Consider the following 23,452-nt stretch of genomic DNA (forward strand, 5'->3'; position numbering starts at 1 on the left):
TTTTGTACAAACAGCAGCTATCTAATATGTGGTTCAGATTTTCAACTTAGGCGGTGCCACCGATAAGAGTCTTTCTTTGGGTGGGATCTGATTGAATCTACTGTGTCTCTCCATATACTCCATTTGTACAAATCTGGCCCTTGTAGAAATGATTCTTAAGTGTCTTGGCATATATAATAATAATAATAATAATAATAATAATAATAATAACTTTATTCTTATACCCTGCCCCATCTCCCCGAAGGGACTCGAGGCGGCTTACATGGGGCCATGCCCAAACGCAACAGCACAGAATCAAAACGAGAACAATAAACAAATCAGCCAACAATAAAACATCAACATGGATAAAACTATCATAAAAGGTCAATATACAAAATGATGTTAAAATCATGAGTTGGATCAAAAGATCTGGGCCAAGGTGCAGAAAAAATGTCAAGTCATCAGGGAGGGGTAATTACACAGCAGGTGTAGTAATTAAAAATAGCAACTTTTAAATAAAGCACTCGTTGAAAATTTTGTTTAAAATGACCTAACCACTTCAAGGAGCCTGTGTTTGAAAACGTGGCTAAATCTTTCTGCGCTTCAATATCTAAAATCCTTTGTGTTACTATCCTTTTCTCAACATCCTGATAATGACCTGAGGAAGAGATTTGTAATCCACAAGTACAGAGGAACCTTATTAATTGGTTTGACCAAGAAGCTTGGATTTGGTCATTAGTTTGTTCTGCCAAGCATAATTTTGGGAGTCTACCGTTTCCCAATTTTTTACATTTTTGACCAATTGAAGACGCTGATTTTTGCAAGTCCTTAAACGGAGTATATCTCTAATTCTGGTCTGACAGTAGCAGCGGTGGTCCTTATGTCTACCCCCAGAATGTTCATTGGATTTATTCCATTATCGATAATTTGTTTAGACCCCACATTTTGGCCCCATATACTGTAGTATCATAGTCTTCCAAAAATTATATCAAAAGCTATATTCGTCTAAACCAGGCATGGGCACACTTGGGATGGGCACGCTTAAGCAGCTGAGGGGGAAAAGGAAAGGGCCTGAGGCCAGGAATTGTGGGAGTTGAAGTCCAAAACACTTGGGAGGGCCCAAGTGTGCCCATGCCTGTTCTAAACTCAGTGTTTAATTGTGTTGTTCTTTCTGGAAAATCCTGGTCCTTCACGTGAGTCTGTTTAAAACTTACCTACTTCTATGGTCCAAAGGGGGCGGGGAAAAGGCAGTCCTCTTTGCGACATTTCCTGTCGGCGTCTGTGGAGCTGCTTGGCGCGTTCGGGCGCTTTCCGGCGAAGCTGGGTTTTGATCCTGGCTGAGGCGGCAAAACGAGCGCCGGCCTTTAACGAAGGAGGTGAGCGGGAGGGCGGTCTTGTGGGCCCTGAGATGATAATGAGAGAACCCTAGAACTGGAAGAGAGCCTTAAGGTCATCCAGCCCAACCCCACCGCACTCCATCGGATCCCCTTCTCCTCCTGCACAATCCATGGCCCTTTAGGACACTGAGCTCCTCAGGGAGGAATTTTGATTTGCACCCAGTTACCACTGTATGTCAGTTCTGTAGCAGTGTTTGGCATAAGCGTTCATATAATATAACATATTGTATTACATATAATATTATGTAATACGATATTATGCTAATAATTATACAATATAATATTAATCATATATTATATATTACATGTAATATTGGTAATAATATTACAATATAGTGGTATAGTACAATATAGTATAATGCTAATGTTGTGCTTTGCAAATAATATAATATAATTCCATCTTGTCTCTTCACATCAGCTGGAGGTCCCTCCCCGCAATAACATGCTATGCTAGTTATATATATATACAGTAGAGTCTCACTTATCCAATATAAACGGGCTGGCAGAATGTTGGATAAGCAAATATGTTGGATAATAAGGAGGCATTAAGGAAAAGCTATTAAACATCAAATTAGGTTATGATTTTACAAATTAAACACCAAAACATCATGTTAGACAACAAATTTGGCAGAAAAAGTAGTTCAATATGCAGTAATGCTATGTAGTAATTACTGTATTTATGAATTTAGCACCAAAATATCACGATATATTGAAAACATTGACTATAAAAACGCGTTGGATAATCCAGAACGTTGGATAAGCGAGTGTTGGATAAGTGAGACTCTACTGTAATACTATAACATATGTATTTACATATAATATTATAATGTAATATGATATTATGCTAATAATTATACAATATGATAATATTAATCATATATTATATATTACATGTAATATTGGTAATAATATTACAATATAGTGGTATAGTACAATATAGTATAATGCTAATGTTGTGCTTTGCAAATAATATAATATAATTCCATCTTGTCTCTTCACATCAGCTGGAGGTCCCTCCCCGCAATAACATGCTATGCTAGTTATATATATACAGTAGAGTCTCACTTATCCAACACTCACTTATCCAACGTTCTGGATTATCCAACGCGTTTTTGTAGTCAATGTTTTCAATATATCGTGATATTTTGGTGCTAAATTCATAAATACAGTAATTACTACATAGCATTACTGCATATTGAACTACTTTTTCTGCCAAATTTGTTGTCTAACATGAAGTTTTGGTGTTTAATTTGTAAAATCAAAACCTAATTTGATGTTTAATAGGCTTTTCCTTAATGCCTCCTTATTATCCAACATATTTGCTTATCCAACATTCTGCCGGCCCGTTTATGTTGGATAAGTGAGACTCTACTATATATATATATATATATATAAAGGGGCCGGGCTGTGACGCAGGCTGTTGAGCAGTCTGCTGCAATAAATCACTCTGACCATGAGGTCATGAGTTCGAGGCCAGCCCATGGCGAGGTGAGCACCCGTCAATTAAAAATAAAATATAGCCCCTGCTCGTTGCTGACCTAGCAACCCGAAAGATAGTTGCATCTATCAAGTAGGAAATAAGGTAACACTTATAAAAGTGGGGAGGCACGTTTAACTAATTTAAAACGTTGGAATGAGGAAGTGAGGAAGTGCCATCAGAGTGGATGATGAAGCAGCTGCTCCCTCCTGTGGCCAGAATCGAACATCCCCCCAGGAGAAGGTTAAATTGCCTCTGCGTCTGTCTGCCTCTGTCTCGGTTCGATGTGTTTATGGGCATTGAATATTTGCCCTATATGTGTATAATGTGTGATCCGCCCTGAGTCCCCTTCAGGGTGAGAAGGGCAGAATATAAATACTGTAAATAATATATATATATATATATATATATATATATATATATATGTGTGTGTGTGTGTGTGTGTGTATGTATGTGTGTGTATATATATATATACACACACACTTATATATGTGTGTGTTTATATATATATATATTCACAATATAATTTACAATAATTTATAATAATTATAACATATTGTATATACATATAATATTCATAATTTTATATTGTAATACGATATAATAATAATAATACAATATAATAATATTAATTATATATTATATTTTACATGTAATATTACTAATAATATTACAATATATTGATACAGTACAATATAGTAATTTATTACCAGTATTCTACTATGCTAATATAATATTGTATGTAAATTTAATTTGTAAGCCGCTCTGAGTCCCCTTCGGGGTGAGAAGGGCGGCATATAAATGTAGCAAATAAATAAATAAATAAATATAATATATTGTATGTGCCCTGGTGGCACAGTGTGTTAAAGCGCTGAGCTGCTGAACTTTATTTATTTATTTTATCTATTTATTAAACTTGTATACCGCTACTCCCAGTTTGGCTCGGAGCGGTTTACAAAAATAGATTAAAACAATTACTTAACTTTAAAATAACAATAAAAACAATAAAACAACAATAAAAGCAACAATAAAAACAGACATAGCCCCGGGTTTTTCACCCATTGGAAGCATGTCGGAAGAGCAAAGTTTTGCAGGCTTTCCGAAAGGCAAGTAGGTCTCGGGTGGTTCGAGTTTCAACTGGCAAGGCATTCCATAATTGAGGGGCTACAATTGAGAAGGCTCTCTGCCTAGTAGAGGACAAATGATAAGTCCGTATGTTAGGGACTTCAAGCAAATTTTGGTCTTTGGACCGAAGTAATCTCTGGGGTTGGTAGGGGGATAAGCGGGCCCTCAGGTACGCTGGCCCCAGACCATGTAAGGCCTTGAAAATTAGTACCAGTATCTTGAAAGTAATCTGATACTCAATCGGTAGCCAATGCAGCTGTTGTAGAATTGGAGTGATACGCCACCTTGCCGGCACCCCAGCGAGAAGACGAGCTGCCGCGTTTTGCACCAGCTTCAGTTTCCGGATCACTGACAGAGGAAGGCCAATGTAGAGGGCGTTACAGTAGTCGAGCCTCGAGATGACCGTCGCCTGAATCACCGTAGCCAGGTTGTTCCTAGATAGGTAGGGAGCCAGCCGCCTAGCCTGACGTAGATGGAAAAATGCAGATCTGCTCACAGCAGAGACCTGGGCCTCCATTGTGAGCAGAGGGTCCAATAAGACGCCAAGACTTTTTACAGAAGATGACGGACGTAGTGTCTCACCATCCAGGGTAGGCAGCTGGATCTCCCTCCTACCCGGATGGCCCAGCCAAAGGATCTCCGTCTTCCCTGGATTCACCCTCAACCTGCTGGCACGCAACCAACCAGTAACGGCCTCAAGGCACTGATGGAAACTATCGGGTACGGAGTCTGGCCGGCCCTCCATCCTCAGAATGAGCTGAGTGTCATCAGCGTACTGGTGGCACTCGAGCCCAAAGCGCCGCACCAGTTGGGCAAGCGGTTGCATATAGATGTTAAATAATAGAGGAGAGAGAATAGCTCCCTGTGGGACCCCACAAGTTAGCGGAGACCACTCGGAAACCATCCCTCCCCTCACCACACGCTGTCCCCGATTCTGGAGGAAGGAGGACACCCATTTCAGGGGAATCCCCCTAACCCCCGTCATGGCTAGGCGGTGGGTCAATAGATAGTGGTCGACCGTATCAAATGCTGCTGTGAGATCCAATAACACGAGCAGCACTGATCCGCCTTGATCCCTCTGGCAGCGAAGTTGGTCTGTGATGGCGACCAGCACAGTCTCCGTCCCGTGCCCCCTACGGAAGCCGGACTGAAAGGGATCAAGTCCAGCTGTGTCATTGAGGAACTGCTGCAACTGTTCCACTGCTGCCCTCTCAACCACCTTGCCCAGAAACGGAAGGTTCAAGACTGGGCGGTAGCTAGCAGGAACCGAACAATCTAAGTCTGGTTTCTTCAGCAGCGGAGATACTGATGCCTCTTTTAAACCCTCTGGAAAAACTCCTTGCTCAAGGGACCTATTTATTATATTCAACAGAGGTTCACGTAATCCATCTAGGCAGGATTTTACTAGCCAGGAGGGACACGGATCGAGGGAGCAGGTGGTCGGCCTAGCTGCAGTCATGATCCTGTCGACAGTCATGATCCTGTCGACAGTCCCAAGTTCAAATCCTGGGAGCGGAATGAGCGGCCGCTGTTAGCCCCAGCTCCTGCCAATCTAGCAGTTTGAAAACATGCCACTGTGAATAGATCAATAGGTACCGCTCCGGCGGGAAGGTAACGGCACTCCATGCAGTCATGCCGGCCACATGACCTTGGAGGCGTCTACGGACAACGCCGGCTCTTCGGCTTAGAAATGGAGATGAGCACCAACCCCCAGAGTAGGTCACGACTGGACTTAACGTCAGGGGAAAACCTTTACCTTTACCTATATACATAAAATTTGTAAGCCGCTCTGAGTCCCCTTCGGGGTGAGAAGGGCGGGATATAAATGTAGTAAATATACAGGGTGTTTGAAAAAGAACTCCCTAGTTTTATTGTAAATTACATTAAAACTAGGGAGTTCTTTTTCAAACACCCTATATATGTGTGTGTATACATGTTTATATCTATGGAATTCAGTAATGTATTTTTGTTGGAGATAGCAACCTTCTCAAGCCTTATCTATTGAACGTTTTGTCTGTTTGGTAGTACAGTAGAGTCTCGCTTATTCAACATAAACAGAACATTGGATAAGCGAAAATGTTGGATAATAAGAAGGGGTTAAGGAAAAGCCTATTAAACGTCAAAGTACGTTATGATTTTATGAATTAAGCACCAAAACATGTTTTACAAGAATGTCTGCCACTTGTATGGGAGCGTGGCTGTACTTGTGTTGTTGTTGGGCATGTTGGCCCATTGTTCATTGCTGCCTAGAGGAACAACTGTGGATCCGAGCGGGAGGCATTCTGCATTGGATAATATAGAACGTTGGATGAGTGAAGGCTGGATAAGCAAGACTCTACTGTATGTCATTTTATTTCCTGAAGTGTAGCTCCAGCTACTGCCAACCTAGCAATTCGAAAACATGCAAATGTGAGATCAATAGGGACCGCTCCGGCGGAAATGTAAAGGCACTGTATGCCATCATGCCTGCCACATTTCCTTGGAGGCGTCTACGGACAATGTTGGCTCTTCAGCTTAGAAATGGAGATGAGCACCAACCCCCAGAGTTGGACACAACTAGACTTAATGTCTTTTTTGGTTTGCAGTTTCCTATCTCTATATACTTAAAGTAGTGGGAGCGGCTGCAGACAATGTGACTGTTTCAGTGACGATTTAGAACAGTGGCTCTCAATGTGTTGATCCCCAGGTGTTTAGGCCTATAACTCCCAGAAATCCCAGCCAGTTTAGTAACCTTGCAGATAATTAAAACCTTTTGTAATGTAGACGTGAAAATAGTAAACATTCACATGCCTGATTTCTCTTTTATATGCAATTGTTCTGTAGGATCTTGATGCAACAGGCTGAAATCTTGCAGATTAAAGGCCCCTTTGATCTGTTGCAGGTGAGAATTGATGAAGAAATTGTGAATTTTTTCTCCAACACTGTGCTGCTGTATTGCAGGAACTCTGCAGAACAGACAGAGGTCTTAGAGGTAAAGCCTTTTCTAATACAAGCATGGAATGATATTGGCTATAAAGCTCATTATGGGATTAGGGGGAGCATTCTTTGGTGTATTTATTCAAGATGCCCAGTACATTCTCAGTATACTTTGTTAACATTTCAAGTAATGATGCACAGCTGCTTCAGGGGACAGAGTAAGTAATGCTAGGCAGTTAGATAAATGTGTGGCATAGCTTGTTATAGTAGTGTATGATCAAGTGGTGTATTTATGATGACATGTGCACAAATTAGATACTTGAATCTGTAACAGTAAATTGCACAAGGCTAGCTTCAATCTATGCAAATACGTACCCCATATACCAATTGAGCTAGTAGCCCTCAGTCATATAATCTGGGAATTTATTTGATCCCCCTTTAAACTGGTGACTATCAACCTTTTTAAGTGAACTTGTTTGTGCTCTTTGTGAAAGAGGGAGTTCTTGGGATACGCATTCATATTATGAGCGTGACAATAACTACTAAGTGGCATTGTTTCCCTACCATCCTGTAGGAACCTTCTGCTTAGACCTGCAGCCAGGGTGGGGGGCCATGTTCTCGGAGCAGGCTGTCCCTTCTGCACAAAGCCTCCTGGCCTCCCCATCTGAAGCAGCAGCCTCTACGTTTGCCCGAGCACCTGCCTCCTCTTATACCAACTGCTCCCAGAACTTCAGGCTTGGGGAACGGACTTTCAACAGACAGTATGCCCACATTTATGCTACACGCCTCATTCAGATGAGACCGTTATTGGTAGAAAGAGCTCGACGCAAATGGGGTATGTTTGCACCTTTTTCTGTGCTGTTGACATTTGTTGAAGTTAGAAATGTTAAGTTGCCAAATGTCTAGAAAAAAAGAGCTATTTGGCAGTGGGATGTGCTGTTGAAGAGTGTAATGGAGTCTTCTCAGAAGGTTTTTAAGCAGAGTCTGGTTCTTAAGCACATCTATCAGGGATATTTTGATTGTATGGCAGGAGATTGGATCAAATGCCTCTTGTGGTCTCTTCCAACTGTACGATTCTGTGAAGAGCAAGCAGGCAATTGTCCTGTTTTCAAACCAGGACCTCAGTTTGAAGGAACAATTAATTTCTATTATTGTGTGTCATCCTGTAGTCTCTTCTGATTCACATCTGTATTTGAAATGAGATGGGTAGTGGTTAGAAAAAAATATCATTTTGATCACTGCTGGAACTTTATTGATGGAATACCAATCCCAGTGTCTTGCCAGGTGCTGATTTTGATGTCAGAACAGCACAAGACAAACATTTTTAAAAAATGAACATGTAATATCAATTTATTGTGTGTTGTTTGTCCTTTTTGTGTAGAATTGTTCAAATTGTTGCTCTGATTCTGATTGTATAATGTCATCCTGGAGTTGTGCTATCCCTTTTACATGCCGGAATGACATATTTGTTATTTAGTAAATATAATCTGTATGTTGGCTTCACTGTTACTCCCAGAAAGATTCCACGCATGTAACTTTCTGGTCATTCTCTCAAAGGGAGCAACATTACAGTGAAGAAACTTTGTGAGCTGCAAGTTGCAGAGAAGTGCTGTGTTGTGGGGACACTCTTTAAATCTATGCAGCTTCAGCCATCCATCCTGCGGGAAATCAGTGAAGAGGTAACAAAAGAATGTAATTGTGTGAATGAAGTCATATGAGTACCGCTGAAGTTGCTATATAGATCAGTCTAGCTTTGTAATGCCTGCTTTACTTGCTCTCCAAGTGCATCTTTTTAAATCTCTTTTTTGGTTTCTATCGCTCTCTCACTTGCTTTCTTTTTTTAAAACAACAAAACTCTACAGAAACATTTGAAAGTCATAACCTGGGAACTTATTTTGCTGCAATTTAGTGAGAGATGCCAGAGATTGGACCTAAGGCATTCTACACGAAAAGAAGATAATTCCTCAATGAATGAATGCATTTTTGTAATGTTTTACACTCCTGGTCTGTGACCATAATGATAAAATTCATTCAATATCATACAACCCTGCTTTGAGAACATAAGAAAATCCTCTATGGTTCAGTTCAAACAATTACCTAGCTTTCTCTTTTACAGAAGTAATTTTTCCAAGCTATGCAGTGGGAGGTGGAATCAAAGGGTTGTGAATGGGGGTTATGAAGACATTAAGGTGAAGTATTTGAGGCTGCTGCAAAGCTTTCTCTTGATAGGAATGTAGTTCATAAGTATGTAGCATGGTGCCTCCCTCACTGCCCAGTGTTGTTGCCTCTGCAGCACAATCTGCCCCCACAGCCGCCCCGGACCAAGTACATCCACCAGTCGGATGAGCTGATTTTGGAGGATGAGCTACAGCGAATCAAATTGGAAGGAAATATACAAATTGACAAGTTAGTGACAGGTAGGATTCCTTGGAACAAGCAAAGTGGCATAATGGGGCCAAGGAATGACATTCAACACCAAAGCAGCAGCATAGAAATGTGCAGAATTGTACACATTCACTCCTGCGTCTTGTCTTCAAAAATGTCTTAAGTTACTTTGTATTCTATGAGGACAAATCTAGGTTTACAGTCCAGTTGATCTCTGGAAAGGCAGTCACTGTTAGTGTGTGGAAGACAGTTACTAAGTTATTTCAGGGCTTGGGACAATTTGGATGATAGTGCCTAAAGTTGTAATCAAGAAAGCAAATGTTTACAAGCTCTGGCTCATTTTTAAAATGATTTTTCCAACGGCAGTCTAAAACCTTTTTATTTTGGCTGGTTTTTATAGGAGGAAGTTTTAAAGATTAAGTTGGGGTTGCTGTGCTTTTGGCTATGAATAGATTTTTAATCAGGTTTTTAATCAGACTTGTTGCTGTTTATGTTTAATACTGTTAATATTGAATTCTATTTTAACTTTTGTATATTTTTAGGTTTTCAATTGTATTTTTTGTAAGCCATTTTGAGTTGCTTTTTAGAGGGTAAAGCAGGATACAAGTAATAATAAATGAAACATGGACAATTTCAATAGAAAGGAGGAAGCCATGAAAATGAATAAAATCTAGCTACCAAAATTTAAAAAACTCTAAAATCAGGACAGTATATAGAAAGCAACACTTAGAAAACAGGGGAAATCCAGACAGGAAACAATCAGGGCCAGCTGACAACTCCCAACAAAGGATTCCCCCAGACAAGAAGCAGACAGGCTTTGAAGCGGCAAGGCTATTCAATGCTAATCAATGTGGCAAATTGCAATATTCACACTTGCCTTAGGCACACAACAGATCTTGTTCCCACCCTGGACATTCCACAGATATATAAGTGTGATGAGTCATGGGCCATGTAGTCCCGTTCCTGGCACTGTGGTGCTAGATGAAGAGGAAAACTTGGGTTTTTCACCGTTTCAGTCAGAATTGGAACTTTCCCAGCCAGATTTGGAAACCTTGCACCTGCAAGAGATTTGTCTTCCAGAAGTCTGTCAAACAAGCCCTGAACCTAAATCTCCTACGTTTTCTCGCCATGAGTTTTGTAAACAACAGAGGGGAGTTCAAGCGGCCTCTCGCAGGAGTGCGAGGATAGCTGCTAAGCATTCAGCTGATTAAGTCTGCTTTCCATGGGAAACTTTAAGGAGTCACACATCTGGACTCAGAGAATAGCTTTCGTTTCTGGTTCTCCAGAGAACTGCTCTTTGGCGGGAAAACGGGACCCTATTTAGGTGTTTTACCCACAAAGGGATCTTGCGGAGTCAATTCGTCAGCTACCGGAGTAGCGTGTGTGGACAGCTACTCCGTTTCCAAGCCTCGTTCCTGCTTCAAGCCTTGTTCCCGATTTCAAGCCTTCGTTTCCAGCCTTGTTTTACTCTCCGGATCTTGCCTTGTTTTCCGGACCTCGCCAAGTAATTCCACGGATCCTATTCTTGCTCCTCGTTTCCTTGTTGCCTTGAATCAAGCCTTGTGTTCCAAGAATCAAGTTATTTCCTAGCCTTGCTCAAGTTCATGGACTAAAGGACCTTGTCATCTCCCCTCACTTGCTTGGCAAGTGAGTGTTTCGGTTATTGGATTACAACTTTGGACCTTAATATTTCATATTGGACATTGTTTCCTTGGACTAATTTTGACCTTTCCTGAAAGGTCTACTCCTGGACTAATTCATACGCTTGCTTTTATTAACTTTATATATTTCCTTAATAAAGATATTAGATAGATTCTGGCTTCTGTGTATGGTTATTGGTGCTCTGCTGCCTGGGTCGTGACAGTTTGACTCCGCCACCCTAAGCACCAATTAACCTAGGCCAGTATGTCTACCGGAACCGTGCCGGGTGGCCAGCCACTCAGCTACACCATCGACAAGGACGAAGTGGACCGCATCCGTGACAAGCTCAATGCGCAGGATGGGGAAATAAGGGGTTTGAAGGAGCGCGGAATCCGTCTCCCGGCCATGGCGTTGCCAACCAAGTTTTCTGGAGAAGCTTCTAAGGTTCATGTTTTCCGTCGCCAATGCCAGGCTTATCTAGAGGCCCGTGCTGCCGAGTTTCCCCAAGAAGACATCAAGGTGGCGTGGATATACAGTCTCTTGGACGGGCCAGCGGCCAACTGGGCGACGGCACTGTTCGACCAAGTCTCCCCACATCTAAGGTCAGCGCAACATTTCTTGGACCACCTTAAGGCGACCTGGGGAATCGAGGACAATTTGGAGGCAGCTGGCCACAAACTCCGGCGCCTCTCCCAAGGGGACAGACCCTTGTCCCAGTACATAGCCGAGTTCCGAGTGCTGGCCCACAACACCGGCTGGAACGATGTAGCCCTCAGAGGACAATTTCGGGAGGGTCTCAACATTGAGATGCTGGAAGAAATCTCCAAGGTGGATCCTCCCCACTCTCTTGAAGCACTCATTGATCAATGTTTACGAGCTGAAGTCATGCTTGCCAACAGAAAACAATGGGTCCGAGGCCAGAGCGGTAGAGCTGGGGTGAAACCTCCCGCTCCCACCGGCGTCCAGCCGCGTCCAGTATGGAGACCCCCGCCACCAGCCCCATACCCCAGAGGGAGCGAGGAGGTGCCGATGCAGTTGGGCAATGTGCGTCCCAGATTAGATGCCGCCGAGAAGGCCCGCCGCCAACGCCTAAATCTCTGTTGGTACTGCGGAAACGGGGGCCACTTCGCCAGAGAGTGCCCAGCCAAAGGGAAGCCCGCCGCCCGTCTGGCGGCGGCGTCCTCCACGGAGACGAAGGCGTCTGAGGCGGCTGGCGCACAGCCGGCGGGGGAAGCCAGCGACCGGGCGTAGAGAGGCTCGCCAACCCGGTCAAAAAACCCACTCAAGAGCCGCCAACCGGGGTCCTGTTTCTTCTAGTGGTCACCTTGTGGTCAGCAAAAAAAGGACCCGTCATGGTCCATGCCATGATAGACTCCGGAGCCACCAACAATTTCATTGATAGAGAGTATGCCGACTCTCTGGGATTACAATATCATGACTTCAAGAATGCCCGTGTGGTGCAAGCCATCGATGGCCGCCCCCTCAAGACGGGTCCCGTAAGCCAGTGGTCGGAACCCACCAGAATGTGGATAAGGGAACATATGGAAGAGATTTCCTTCTTTGTTACCGAGGTTCCCCATTTCCCTTTGATTTTGGGAATTCCATGGCTGACACTTCACGACCCAAGCATCTCCTGGTCCAACAGAGAACTGCAGTTTGCTTCAAAATATTGCCAAAACCATTGCCTTGTAGCCAAGGTCTGCCATGCCACAGACACTGAACCCATTATCACCTTGCCCAAGAAGTACTCAGAGTATTGGGATGTATTCAATGAAAAGGAAGCCGAGAGATTACCCCCACATAGACCTTATGACTGTGCCATTGACTTGGTGGAGGGGGCCCCGATCCCGCGAGGACATCTCTACTCCCTGACTGAACCGGAGCAAGAAGCTCTCAGGGAGTTTATAGAGACAAACCTTCGCAAGGGATTCATCAGACCCTCTCAATCCCCAGCCGCCTCCCCAGTGATGTTTGTGAAAAAGAAGTCAGGGGACTTACGCTTGGTGGTGGACTATAGAGCATTGAACAATATCACTAAGCGGAACAGCTATCCCCTGCCCTTAATCTCGGACCTACTAGACCGACTTCGAGGAGCCAAGGTCTACACCAAGCTGGATCTTCGGGGGGCTTATAATCTAGTTCGCATCAGAGAAGGGGACGAGTGGAAGACCGCCTTCCAGACTAAATTCGGATTATTCGAGTCCCGAGTTATGAATTATGGATTATGTGGAGCTCCCGCAACGTTCCAGCATTTTGTCAATGACATCTTTCAGGATTATCTAGATCGGTTCTTGATCATCTACCTGGACGATTTTTTGGTGTTTTCTAGATCACAATCAGAACATGAGAACCACGTCAGAATGGTATTACAACGATTGCGGGATCATGGACTTTATGCCAAGCTGGAAAAATGCGCTTTTGATCTACAAGAGGTAGATTTCCTGGGGTACCGCGTCTCGCCACTAGGGCTCTCCATGGACCCGGCAAAGGTTTCAGCAGTATTGGAATGGCGGGCGCCAACCAACAAAAAAGAGGTGCAACGATTCTTGGGGTTCGCGAACTATTACCGCAAGTTCATTCCAGATTTTGCCCGCTGGTCTGACCCAATCACCAGCTGCATCCGTGGGAAACAGCCCTTCCGCTGGACAGATCAAGCAGAGAAAGGGTTCCAGCAACTAAAGAAATTATTCACATCCCAGCCAATCCTTCAGCACCCAGATCCTGAAACCCCATTTGTCGTGCAGGCGGACGCCTCCGATGTGGCAATTGGGGCTGTACTCCTACAACCAGTGGGAGATCATCTTCATCCTTGTGCCTTTTATTCCCGTCAATTGACCACACCAGAGAGAAATTACACCATTTGGGAAAAGGAACTATTGGCCATAAAGGCAGCCTTTGAAACCTGGAGGCATTGGTTAGAAGGGGCCAAATTTCCCATTGAAGTCCATACTGATCATCGGAATCTGGAGCATCTAAGAACTGCCCGCAAGCTTAATCAGAGGCAACAACGCTGGGCTTTATTCTTTGAACGTTTTAACTTCCAAATTCATTATGTAACCCCAGCCCAGACCAAGCAAGCAGATGCTCTGTCGCGGAAACCGGAATACGCTGCAGGGCGCAAGGAGACCTTTGAGTCCCAGCTGCTACAACCCGAGAACTTTGCCACGCTCACGGTGGGAAACACCAAATCCACTCCCATTGAATCAACTCCCTCTACCCCAGGACCCCTTTGTGCTCAGGAAATCAGGGCTAGTCAGCAAGCAGATGCCTGGGCACAGGATCAACTTCGCCAAGGGCTACATTTTCCCTTTTCGCTTAAGGATGGGCTACTTTGCTATAGAAATCATGTTTACATCCCCCCAGGGCCGGGCAGGGAAAAAGCACTTCGTCTGTGTCATGACTGCAAGCCAGCAGGGCATTTCGGACTATTCAAAACCATGCATTTGATCCTAAGAGATTTCTGGTGGCCCAAGATCCGCAAGGATGTGGAAAAATATGTCAACACCTGCCCAGTATGCCAGCGCTCCAAGACAAGAAGGGAAAAGCCCTCAGGGCTTCTACATCCCCTCCCTACCCCATCTTGCCCATGGGAAATAATTTCTGCGGATTTTATCACCGATCTACCACCTTCCTGTGGATTCACCACGATCCTAGTGGTGGTGGACCTTTTTACCAAGTTAGCCCATTTCATTCCCTGTGATGGCCTTCCCACGGCCAAAGAGACTGCAGATCTATTCCTCCAACATGTTTTCAGATTGCATGGATTGCCTAAGAGTTTGGTCACAGACCGTGGGTCCCAATTCACCTCTCGTTTCTGGAAAGCACTACAAAAACTATTGGGCATAGACTCTCGTTTATCTTCGGCTCACCATCCCCAAACGGATGGGCAAACTGAGCGCACCAATGCCACTTTGGAACAATACCTTCGCTGTTATGTGAACTACCAACAGGACAATTGGGCTTCCCTGTTACCGCTGTCAGAGTTTGCCTACAACAATGGGGTCCAGGCTTCAACTAAAGAAACCCCGTTCTTTGCAAACTACGGCTTCCATCCACGTTTCTTCCCCCCAGTCATTGAAACCTCAGAAGTTCCCGCAGCAGAGGACTGGCTGCAGGAACTCACAGCGGTGCAACAACTTTTGCTCCAGCAACTGGACCAAGCCAAGGAGAACTATAAATGCCACGCTGACAAACATCGCCAGCCGGGCCCCGAAATCAAGGTAGGAGACCGGGTTCTTCTGTCCACTCGTTTTTTGCCCTCCCATCGCCCTTGCCGGAAGTTAGATGCCCGTTTCATTGGCCCCTATCCAGTGGTGGCGCAACTTAACCCCGTGACTTTCAAACTCCAACTTCCGCGCTCTATGCGCATTCATCCAGTGTTTCATCGCTCCCTGCTCCTTCCGGCGGATGGTGTGCGCCCTGATGCAGACCGGCCGGCCCCCACTCCTGTTTTGGTAGATGGGGAAGAGGAGTTCGAGGTTCAGGACATTTTGGATTCTCGCTTTCACCGCCGCCGCCTACAATATCTCATTGACTGGGTGGGTTTTGGCCCCGAGGAACGCTCTTGGGAAGACGCTTCCACAGTCCACGCTCCCGATTTAACCCGCCGCTTCCATCAAACCTATCCCTCCAAGCCGCGACCTCGCGCCTCGGGGAGAGAGTCCCAGTTTGAGAGGGGGCTTGAGGAGGGGGATAGTGTGATGAGTCATGGGCCATGTAGTCCCGTTCCTGGCACTGTGGTGCTAGATGAAGAGGAAAACTTGGGTTTTTCACCGTTTCAGTCAGAATTGGAACTTTCCCAGCCAGATTTGGAAACCTTGCACCTGCAAGAGATTTGTCTTCCAGAAGTCTGTCAAACAAGCCCTGAACCTAAATCTCCTACGTTTTCTCGCCATGAGTTTTGTAAACAACAGAGGGGAGTTCAAGCGGCCTCTCGCAGGAGTGCGAGGATAGCTGCTAAGCATTCAGCTGATTAAGTCTGCTTTCCATGGGAAACTTTAAGGAGTCACACATCTGGACTCAGAGAATAGCTTTCGTTTCTGGTTCTCCAGAGAACTGCTCTTTGGCGGGAAAACGGGACCCTATTTAGGTGTTTTACCCACAAAGGGATCTTGCGGAGTCAATTCGTCAGCTACCGGAGTAGCGTGTGTGGACAGCTACTCCGTTTCCAAGCCTCGTTCCTGCTTCAAGCCTTGTTCCCGATTTCAAGCCTTCGTTTCCAGCCTTGTTTTACTCTCCGGATCTTGCCTTGTTTTCCGGACCTCGCCAAGTAATTCCACGGATCCTATTCTTGCTCCTCGTTTCCTTGTTGCCTTGAATCAAGCCTTGTGTTCCAAGAATCAAGTTATTTCCTAGCCTTGCTCAAGTTCATGGACTAAAGGACCTTGTCATCTCCCCTCACTTGCTTGGCAAGTGAGTGTTTCGGTTATTGGATTACAACTTTGGACCTTAATATTTCATATTGGACATTGTTTCCTTGGACTAATTTTGACCTTTCCTGAAAGGTCTACTCCTGGACTAATTCATACGCTTGCTTTTATTAACTTTATATATTTCCTTAATAAAGATATTAGATAGATTCTGGCTTCTGTGTATGGTTATTGGTGCTCTGCTGCCTGGGTCGTGACAATAAGCCCAATTTGCCTAGTTTCCTACAGACCTCACAATCTCTGGGGATGCCTGCCATACATGTGAGTGTAACGTCAGGAGAGAATGCTTCTAGAACATGGCCATACCAGCCCAGAAAACTCACAGCAACCCAATAATAATAATTCCCATCAAGAGGTAAATTTGGGTAGCAGAAAAAGTAAATTTGGCTATAATGATCTTAGATATAATGAAGTATATCTGTAAGGCGAAACTGACTAATATGTAAAGACCAGAAAATGATTTTGAATTTATTGTGTTTCCCAAACATTTTGAATGTTAAAAATGGAGGTGAAAGGGTGAGAGGGATGATCACCAATGACCAATTGTAAACTTGGGGGTTTCCCTCTTTCTGCTGATGTAGGGACCATTCTTGCTGTCTATGGCTCAGAGGGGGATGATGGCAAATTCCTTGTTGAAGACCATTGCTTTGCAGATATGCCCACCCAGCTGCCTATGATGGGCCCCAATACGGACAGGTGAGTCTCCATGTAAGCTTGACTTGAGAACGTGTGGATGGAGATCTCTGGTGGACCAGCCAAGGACAGAGCTTTAGAAATTGAGAGGACTGAATTTAATGACATGTTGAAGCCATTCATACTTAAGCAGTGACGCTCTGGGTGCCACAGCACCATCCTGTCATGTCAGAGAAAAGCTTTTCTTTTTTTTTCTTGATCACATTATTTCTGGAGATAGTCTTGATCGCTTCCTGGGGATTCCTTGGCCGGTCTTCCACACTTGCCTCCCTCATCGGCAAGAAAATCATTCTCACTTTCTAGAAGATCTTTCTCAAAGCTGTAACGGATAAATTCAAAGAAGAAATTCATCATGATCTTTACAGAGGTGAATCAAGCAAAATGAATCATGTTGACTTGAAACATGATATTTAACAATTGTTTTTCACAGATGGAAGAAGTATAGACAGTTTTATCAATAGGAATCCAGCAGTGTTGTTTCCTTCACTGCCCATGCTGGTTCAGCAACTTCAGCCATCAGCATTGAATCTTTTTCTTGAACAATCCTTGAACAAGCATAAGTAGATTAGCTCTTTTTTTAGCATTTATAAAGCAAATTTTAAAAAATGCTGGCCACTTGTACCATTTTTCATGATGCTGGTTCTTCCATTTCCTGAAGTGAAACAGCTAGAAAGCAAATATGAATCTGTTCCTCTCCGACTGTATTTTGTCTTACAGGTTTGTTTTGCTGGTGTCCGGCCTTGGCCTTGGTGGCAAGAGCGGGGAAAGCCTCCTGGGGATGCAGCTCCTTGTGGACATGGTGACGGGACAGCTGGGCGCCGAAGGCGAACAGTCCAGTGCCGCCCTCATCTCTCGCGTCATTCTGTGTGGCAATTTGCTCAGCCAGAATACCCAGAGCCGAGACACCATGAATAAGGTGAAGGGCTGGGACATCTCCTCTAAATTTAATTATTTGTTTATATTGTGTATTTTGACAGCTTAGCTTGAGAAAGGGAGAAGTCAGTTGTGTTTTTAATATTTTCTATTTACCTTTTTTTAAAGGAGGGAGGGATAGTTTTATTTTGTTTGTTAGTTTTCTTTGGTAGGGGCAGGGAGAAACTAAGGAGGAAGAATGTTATGGGATTATTTTTGTATGTTATTTTGATTTCTATTGTCATGTCTGGTTTTAATTTTCAATTTGTTGGATTTAAGTTGTGTTTTTGAAAATGTTTTAAAAGTTAATTTACTATTTTTTCTTGACTTTGTTGGTGGGCCTGGATATAGTTCACATTTGGCCTAGCCTTTGTATAGAATAGATATACAGTTATCTTGTTAGTGGAATCTCTCTCATTCTTTTGCGTTCTTCGATCTTGCACCTTCAGGCAAAGTATCTGACTAAGAAGACCCAGGCTGCCAGTGTGGATGCTGTGAAAATGCTGGATGAAATCCTGCTGCAGCTAAGTGTGAGTATTGTTTTCATGAATAGGGTAGTGAGAGACAGTTTGTCTCTAGGGGAAAACATTTTTCCCTAAAAGTATAAAATGTTTATCTGTTGAATCAGAATAACGCCTGTTCAGTCCCACAGTATTTTCCCATGATGCTTGTAGGAAGCCTGCAAGGAAGGTATGACGGTGGCAGAATAGTCCTCTTCTGTTCCTGAGAAATCGGGGAAACTGTCACGGATCCTGAGGGTAGAACGTCATGGCTGGTAGCCATTTGTATCCATATTTGTCATGAATCTGTGTAACCCACTTTTAAAGCCTTCTGAATTGGTGCCTATCATATTTTTGGCAGCCAGTCCTATAGTTTATGTTCTGTATGAAGTAGTACTTCCCTTTCCCTGTTCTGAATTTTCCACTATTTAGCTTCACCAAATCACTAGGAGTTCTAAGGTTTTATGATTGGGATTGTTCATTTACCTCCCTTTTACACATTCTTAAAAGCAGAACAATGAAATATAGAATGTTAAGAGTGGGTAGGAACATTATGGATGTAAAAAAGTGGGTATTTTACATCCATAATTTTGAATTCCATTTGATTCACCACATACTGATACCATTTCTTTACTGTCCACTTTGATTTGCCTTTCCATCCCAATACCATCACTGCTTGTGTGCACTCAATTACTGCATCCTTTATTTCCCTGTAATTTCCCATTCCCTCTCTTTGTACTAAGACCACCATTTGTTTTGTTATCACCCAATCAATAACCAATATTTGGTTTCACACATTTTTGTTTAAATTAAATTATTGAAAAGATAATGAAAACAGAATGTGAGAAGTTGAAGAAATATGGAACTGGGTGAAGAATTATATTATGAATAAGGCTAAAGATCAGGCTATTAGAAATAGGATACAAATGTTGTATAGTATGTTATATAAATCAATTGGGAGGATGTCTAAGGATAACAAAAGCTACTTTGCATGGAAGATGGAGCAATAGCCACCCACCCCTTCCCGTGGCTGGAGTTGAGCACAGCCTCAAAGATGCCGGAAATAAAATGGGAAATGCCTTTACCTCTGTTTGTGTATTGTCTGTCCTTGTTAATTATATAACAGCATTGAATGCTTGCCATATGTGTGTTCTGTAATCCGCCGAGTCCCCTTGGGGAGATAGAGCGGAATATAAATAAAGTATATTATTATTAACCTCCTTCTTGACTTGCCCTTCCAGATGTCTGTTCCTGTTGATGTAATGCCTGGGGAATTTGATCCTACCAACTACACATTGCCCCAGCAACCCCTCCATCGCTGCATGTTTCCTCTTTCGAGTGCCTATTCCACACTGCAGCTGGTCACCAATCCCTACCAAGCGAACATCGACGGGATCAGGTATAGTTTACTTTTGGAGCCCTAAAAATCCCCTAATACATTGTTTTGCAACACAGTGAGCAAAGACAGGTATCAACTATAGGGCAAAGGAGGAAAGGAGAATTTCCTGCTTCTTTCTTCCAAAAAGCTCTCCTTAGTCCTGAGACTTGTACAACCCACATTTATGTGAGGCTTGTTAGTGAGCTCATAAGAGATATTTGCTTTGAATTCTGTGATCCTTCAAGCAATGACTTCATGATTTGTAGCTCAGTCTCCCAGCCTTTATGTTCCAGAAATGAACCAATAATGCTGCTTTGATTGAAAAGCAGGATATGTATTTCCTGGGGTAGCTATGGAGGGAAAAGGTATACATTTTACTGGGAGTAAAGAATAAAGAACTGGCATTAACATGGGACAAAGAAAAAATTAACTTTATGTAGAACAATCTGCCTTATACTCGCAGAAGATGATAGAAGAGGTAATAGACCTCTATTATAAACATATGAAAGAAATGTTTAGCCTTAGTTTTTCTGCCTCATCATTCAGATATACATGGACCTGTTTCTCTTCTTAATTTAGGTTTTTGGGGACTTCGGGTCAGAATATCAATGACATCTTCAAATACAGCAGCATGTCTGACTATTTGGAAATCCTGGAGTGGACTTTACGGATTGGGCATCTCAGCCCCACTGCCCCAGACACGCTTGGTAAATCCCTCAAGGGTCCCTCCCTGGCCATTTCTTAAGAACTAATAGCCATATAATATAAGAAGAGTATTGTGCAGTTAGCGGGATGTCTCTTAGAAGTTTGTCATTGTCAGTGTCTGCATTTGTACCCCAGTCTATTATTTTGCTGAACCAGATTCGGCAACAATGTGCACCAATTAAAACAGGAAAGCTTAGAATGAGGATTTCTGTCATAGAGAATATTAATTGACATTCTGCCCAGAGTCGTTTTGACAGTAACCAGATTTCAGTTGTGCAATGCTGTAGCACAACTTGAAGAAGAAATAATATAATATAATATTATAATAATAATAATAATAATAATACTTTATTTATACCCCGCCACCATCTCCCCAACGGGGACTCGGGGCGGCTTACATGGGACCATGCCCAAAACAATACAATGTAAACAGCATATAAAAGAACAGCACATCACAATACAATAAGCAATACAATAAATAATATCCATTACAAAATAAAACAAGGAGACAATGAAAACAAGGGCAGACCACATGAGCATTAAGTTAAAACTCTGGGTGAGAAAGACATAAAAATAAAAACCACAGCGAACAGGGTCATAAGGGAGTGGGGTATTCTGGAGGATAGATATTAGAGGGAGCAACGGAAAAGAAATATAAAATGGTTACTCTCCAAAAGCACAGCGAAAGAGCCATGTTTTCAAGTCTTTCTTAAAGGCTGCTAGTGTGGGGGCTTGCCTAAACTCAGTGGGCAGAGAATTCCACAATCGGGGGGCCACAGCAGAAAAGGCCCTCTCCCTTGTTCCCACAAGGCGGGTCTGGATATCGGGAGTGGGGACAGAAAAGCTTCCCCTGATGAACGAAGGGAACGTGTAGGCTTGTGATAGGAGATACGGTCACGAAGGTAGGTGGGTCCCAAACCGTTTAGGGCTTTATATGTGATGGTATACACCTTGAATTGGGGCCGGAAAATAAAAGGCAGCCAGTGGAGCTCCTTGAACAGGGGAGTAGATCTCTCCCTGTAACTCGCCCCCGTAATTAACCTGGCAGCCGAGCGCTGGACCAATTGTAGTTTCCGGGCCGTCTTCAAGGGAAGCCCCACGTAGAGCGCATTACAGTATCTGCTGTTTTTTTTCTTTTCTGGTTATATTTTTCATTATAGTTTCACATTTCTAGATTGCCTCTCTCTTTAACTCTTGAGTGCCTGCCAGCAGAGATTTATTTTAAAAACGCCTTCTTGCTTGCTTTTTAGGCTGCTATCCATTTTACAAGACGGACCCCTTCATCTTCACTGACTGCCCTCATGTCTATTTCTGTGGGAACGCACATTCCTTCAAATCCAAAGTGGTCAAAGGTATGTGAGTGAGTGAATGGCTGGATCTGATAGCTGAGACATTAATTTTGGCTTTTTCTTATAGGCATTGTCATAATTACTGGACCTTTTTAGTGGTTTTATACAATTACTTCTTGCGAGATCTGTCAGAATGCTTATGATGAGAGAAACAGGGAAAGAGGTGGAACATTATTTGCTATTTGAGTTGCTTTGTAATAATAATAATAATAATAATAATAATAATAATAATAATAATAATAATAATAAATATACTTTATTTATATTCTGCTCTCTCCCCAAGGGGACTCAGAGTGGATTGAAGAGTACATATATGGCAAACATTCAGGGCCATTATACAATTGACAACAAAGACAGACAGAACATAAACAGAGGCAAGGCTTCCCTCTTTTTCATCTCTGGCACCTGGAGGCTGTTCTCATCTCGACCATGGAGAGGTGCTGTTATTTCATTTTTCCACGCACAGAGCCTATTGTCCATGGACACCTTCCTAATCGAATTTCAGGGGCGCTTTTTAACCTCCCTGCCAAAGCGGTATAAGCAGACACAGGCAAACATTCAGTGCCTTGTTACAATGAGACACAAATACACAGACAAAGGCTTCTCCTTTCATTTCCAGTTTTTATCTCTGGCTCTGGGGGTGGTGCTCTTCTCCATTTCCAAGCCAAAGAGCCTGCATTGTCTGTAGACATGTCCTGGTCGTGTTGCCAGCATGACTGCTTAGAGCATCTTTTTGCCTTTTCCTGCCAAAGCGGTAACTATTGATCTACTCGCATTGTTTTTAAACTGCTAGATAGGCAGGAGCTAGGGCTGACAGAGGGAGCTCACCCCAACCTGAGGCTTGAACTGCCAACCTTCCAGTAGGCAAGATCTTCTGTAGCTGGCAGTTTGACCCACTGTGCTAGCCGTGACATATTGTTCCACAATTTTTTTTCACATAGAATTTATACATGGCCACTGTTTTTCTGGGAAAATTTCCACTTGCTTCCGGAGCCCACCAAAAACCCAGCTAGTTAAAGAAATAGAATTCACCCATGACCCCTCCTTGGCATTGCCCCATTTACCCAGTAAACCCAATAGCAGGGCTCAGGGCTCCTTACACAGTGGCTGTTTTTGTTGCCAAAAGTGTCTTTTATGTTACATACTGCCATCTTTTGTTTTCCTGTTTTGCAGGTGATGATGGTCAGAAGGTTTTGTTGTTGACTCTTCCTGACTTCAGCATAACACAAACTGCCTGCTTGATCAATCTGCGTGATCTCACCTGCCAGCCGGTCAGTTTCTCTGCCTTTGGCGCCAATGATGACGACGACGAAGAAGCGATGGCAATGGAGACTGGCCAGTAAGAAACATAGTCTCTTTCCGCTTCGCCAAATGAACATATAAAAGCAATGGGGGGCTTGAAGCCATATTCCTCCCTGCACACAGATACTTGAACTTTTGGCTCAGAGAGAAGACTGTGTTAAAAGGTATGGTTTGTACTTCCATTTTCCTCTTTATGCTGTTTTCCTTCCTTCCACAAAATTTTATGTGTTTATAAAAAAATAAATGCAGAAATGCAACATTACC

The 23,452-nt window shown here is 43.3% G+C and overlaps 1 protein-coding gene across 4 annotated transcripts; it reads left to right on the forward strand.

Annotated features, from left to right (window-relative positions):
• The first annotated feature begins 1,214 nt into the window (after nt 1-1,214).
• Nucleotides 1,215-23,450, forward strand: pold2 (DNA polymerase delta 2, accessory subunit). Of its 4 annotated transcripts, none has more exons than XM_003224213.4 (12): nt 1,215-1,355; nt 6,802-6,949; nt 7,469-7,729; nt 8,452-8,573; nt 9,188-9,311; nt 16,931-17,045; nt 17,760-17,958; nt 18,404-18,484; nt 19,696-19,853; nt 20,412-20,539; nt 21,788-21,889; nt 23,060-23,450. In XM_003224213.4, the coding sequence occupies exons 3-12, from the start codon at nt 7,507-7,509 to the stop codon at nt 23,227-23,229; spliced, it is 1,422 nt and encodes a 473-aa protein (XP_003224261.1). In that variant the 5' UTR covers nt 1,215-1,355; nt 6,802-6,949; nt 7,469-7,506; the 3' UTR covers nt 23,230-23,450. The 4 variants fall into 4 exon arrangements, with proteins under 4 accessions (XP_003224261.1, XP_008114196.1, XP_062816844.1 ...); XM_008115989.3 differs by having other exon boundaries at nt 6,802-6,859; XM_062960774.1 differs by lacking the exon at nt 23,060-23,450 and adding an exon at nt 22,170-23,034.
• Nucleotides 23,451-23,452: the final 2 nt, after the last annotated feature.

This window comes from Anolis carolinensis, unplaced genomic scaffold, assembly GCF_035594765.1.
Source record: "Anolis carolinensis isolate JA03-04 unplaced genomic scaffold, rAnoCar3.1.pri scaffold_8, whole genome shotgun sequence".
NCBI lineage: Eukaryota > Metazoa > Chordata > Lepidosauria > Squamata > Dactyloidae > Anolis > Anolis carolinensis.

Bases quoted from the DNA above. Each gene is read 5' to 3' on its own strand.
- pold2 (XM_003224213.4), top strand. From the start codon at position 7,507: ATGTTCTCGGAGCAGGCTGTCCCTTCTGCACAAAGCCTCCTGGCCTCC. The intron at 7,730-8,451 runs GTATGTTTGCAC...ATTCTCTCAAAG, and splicing joins AAGAGCTCGACGCAAATGGG to GGAGCAACATTACAGTGAAG. The intron at 19,854-20,411 runs GTATAGTTTACT...TTCTTAATTTAG, and splicing joins GCGAACATCGACGGGATCAG to GTTTTTGGGGACTTCGGGTC.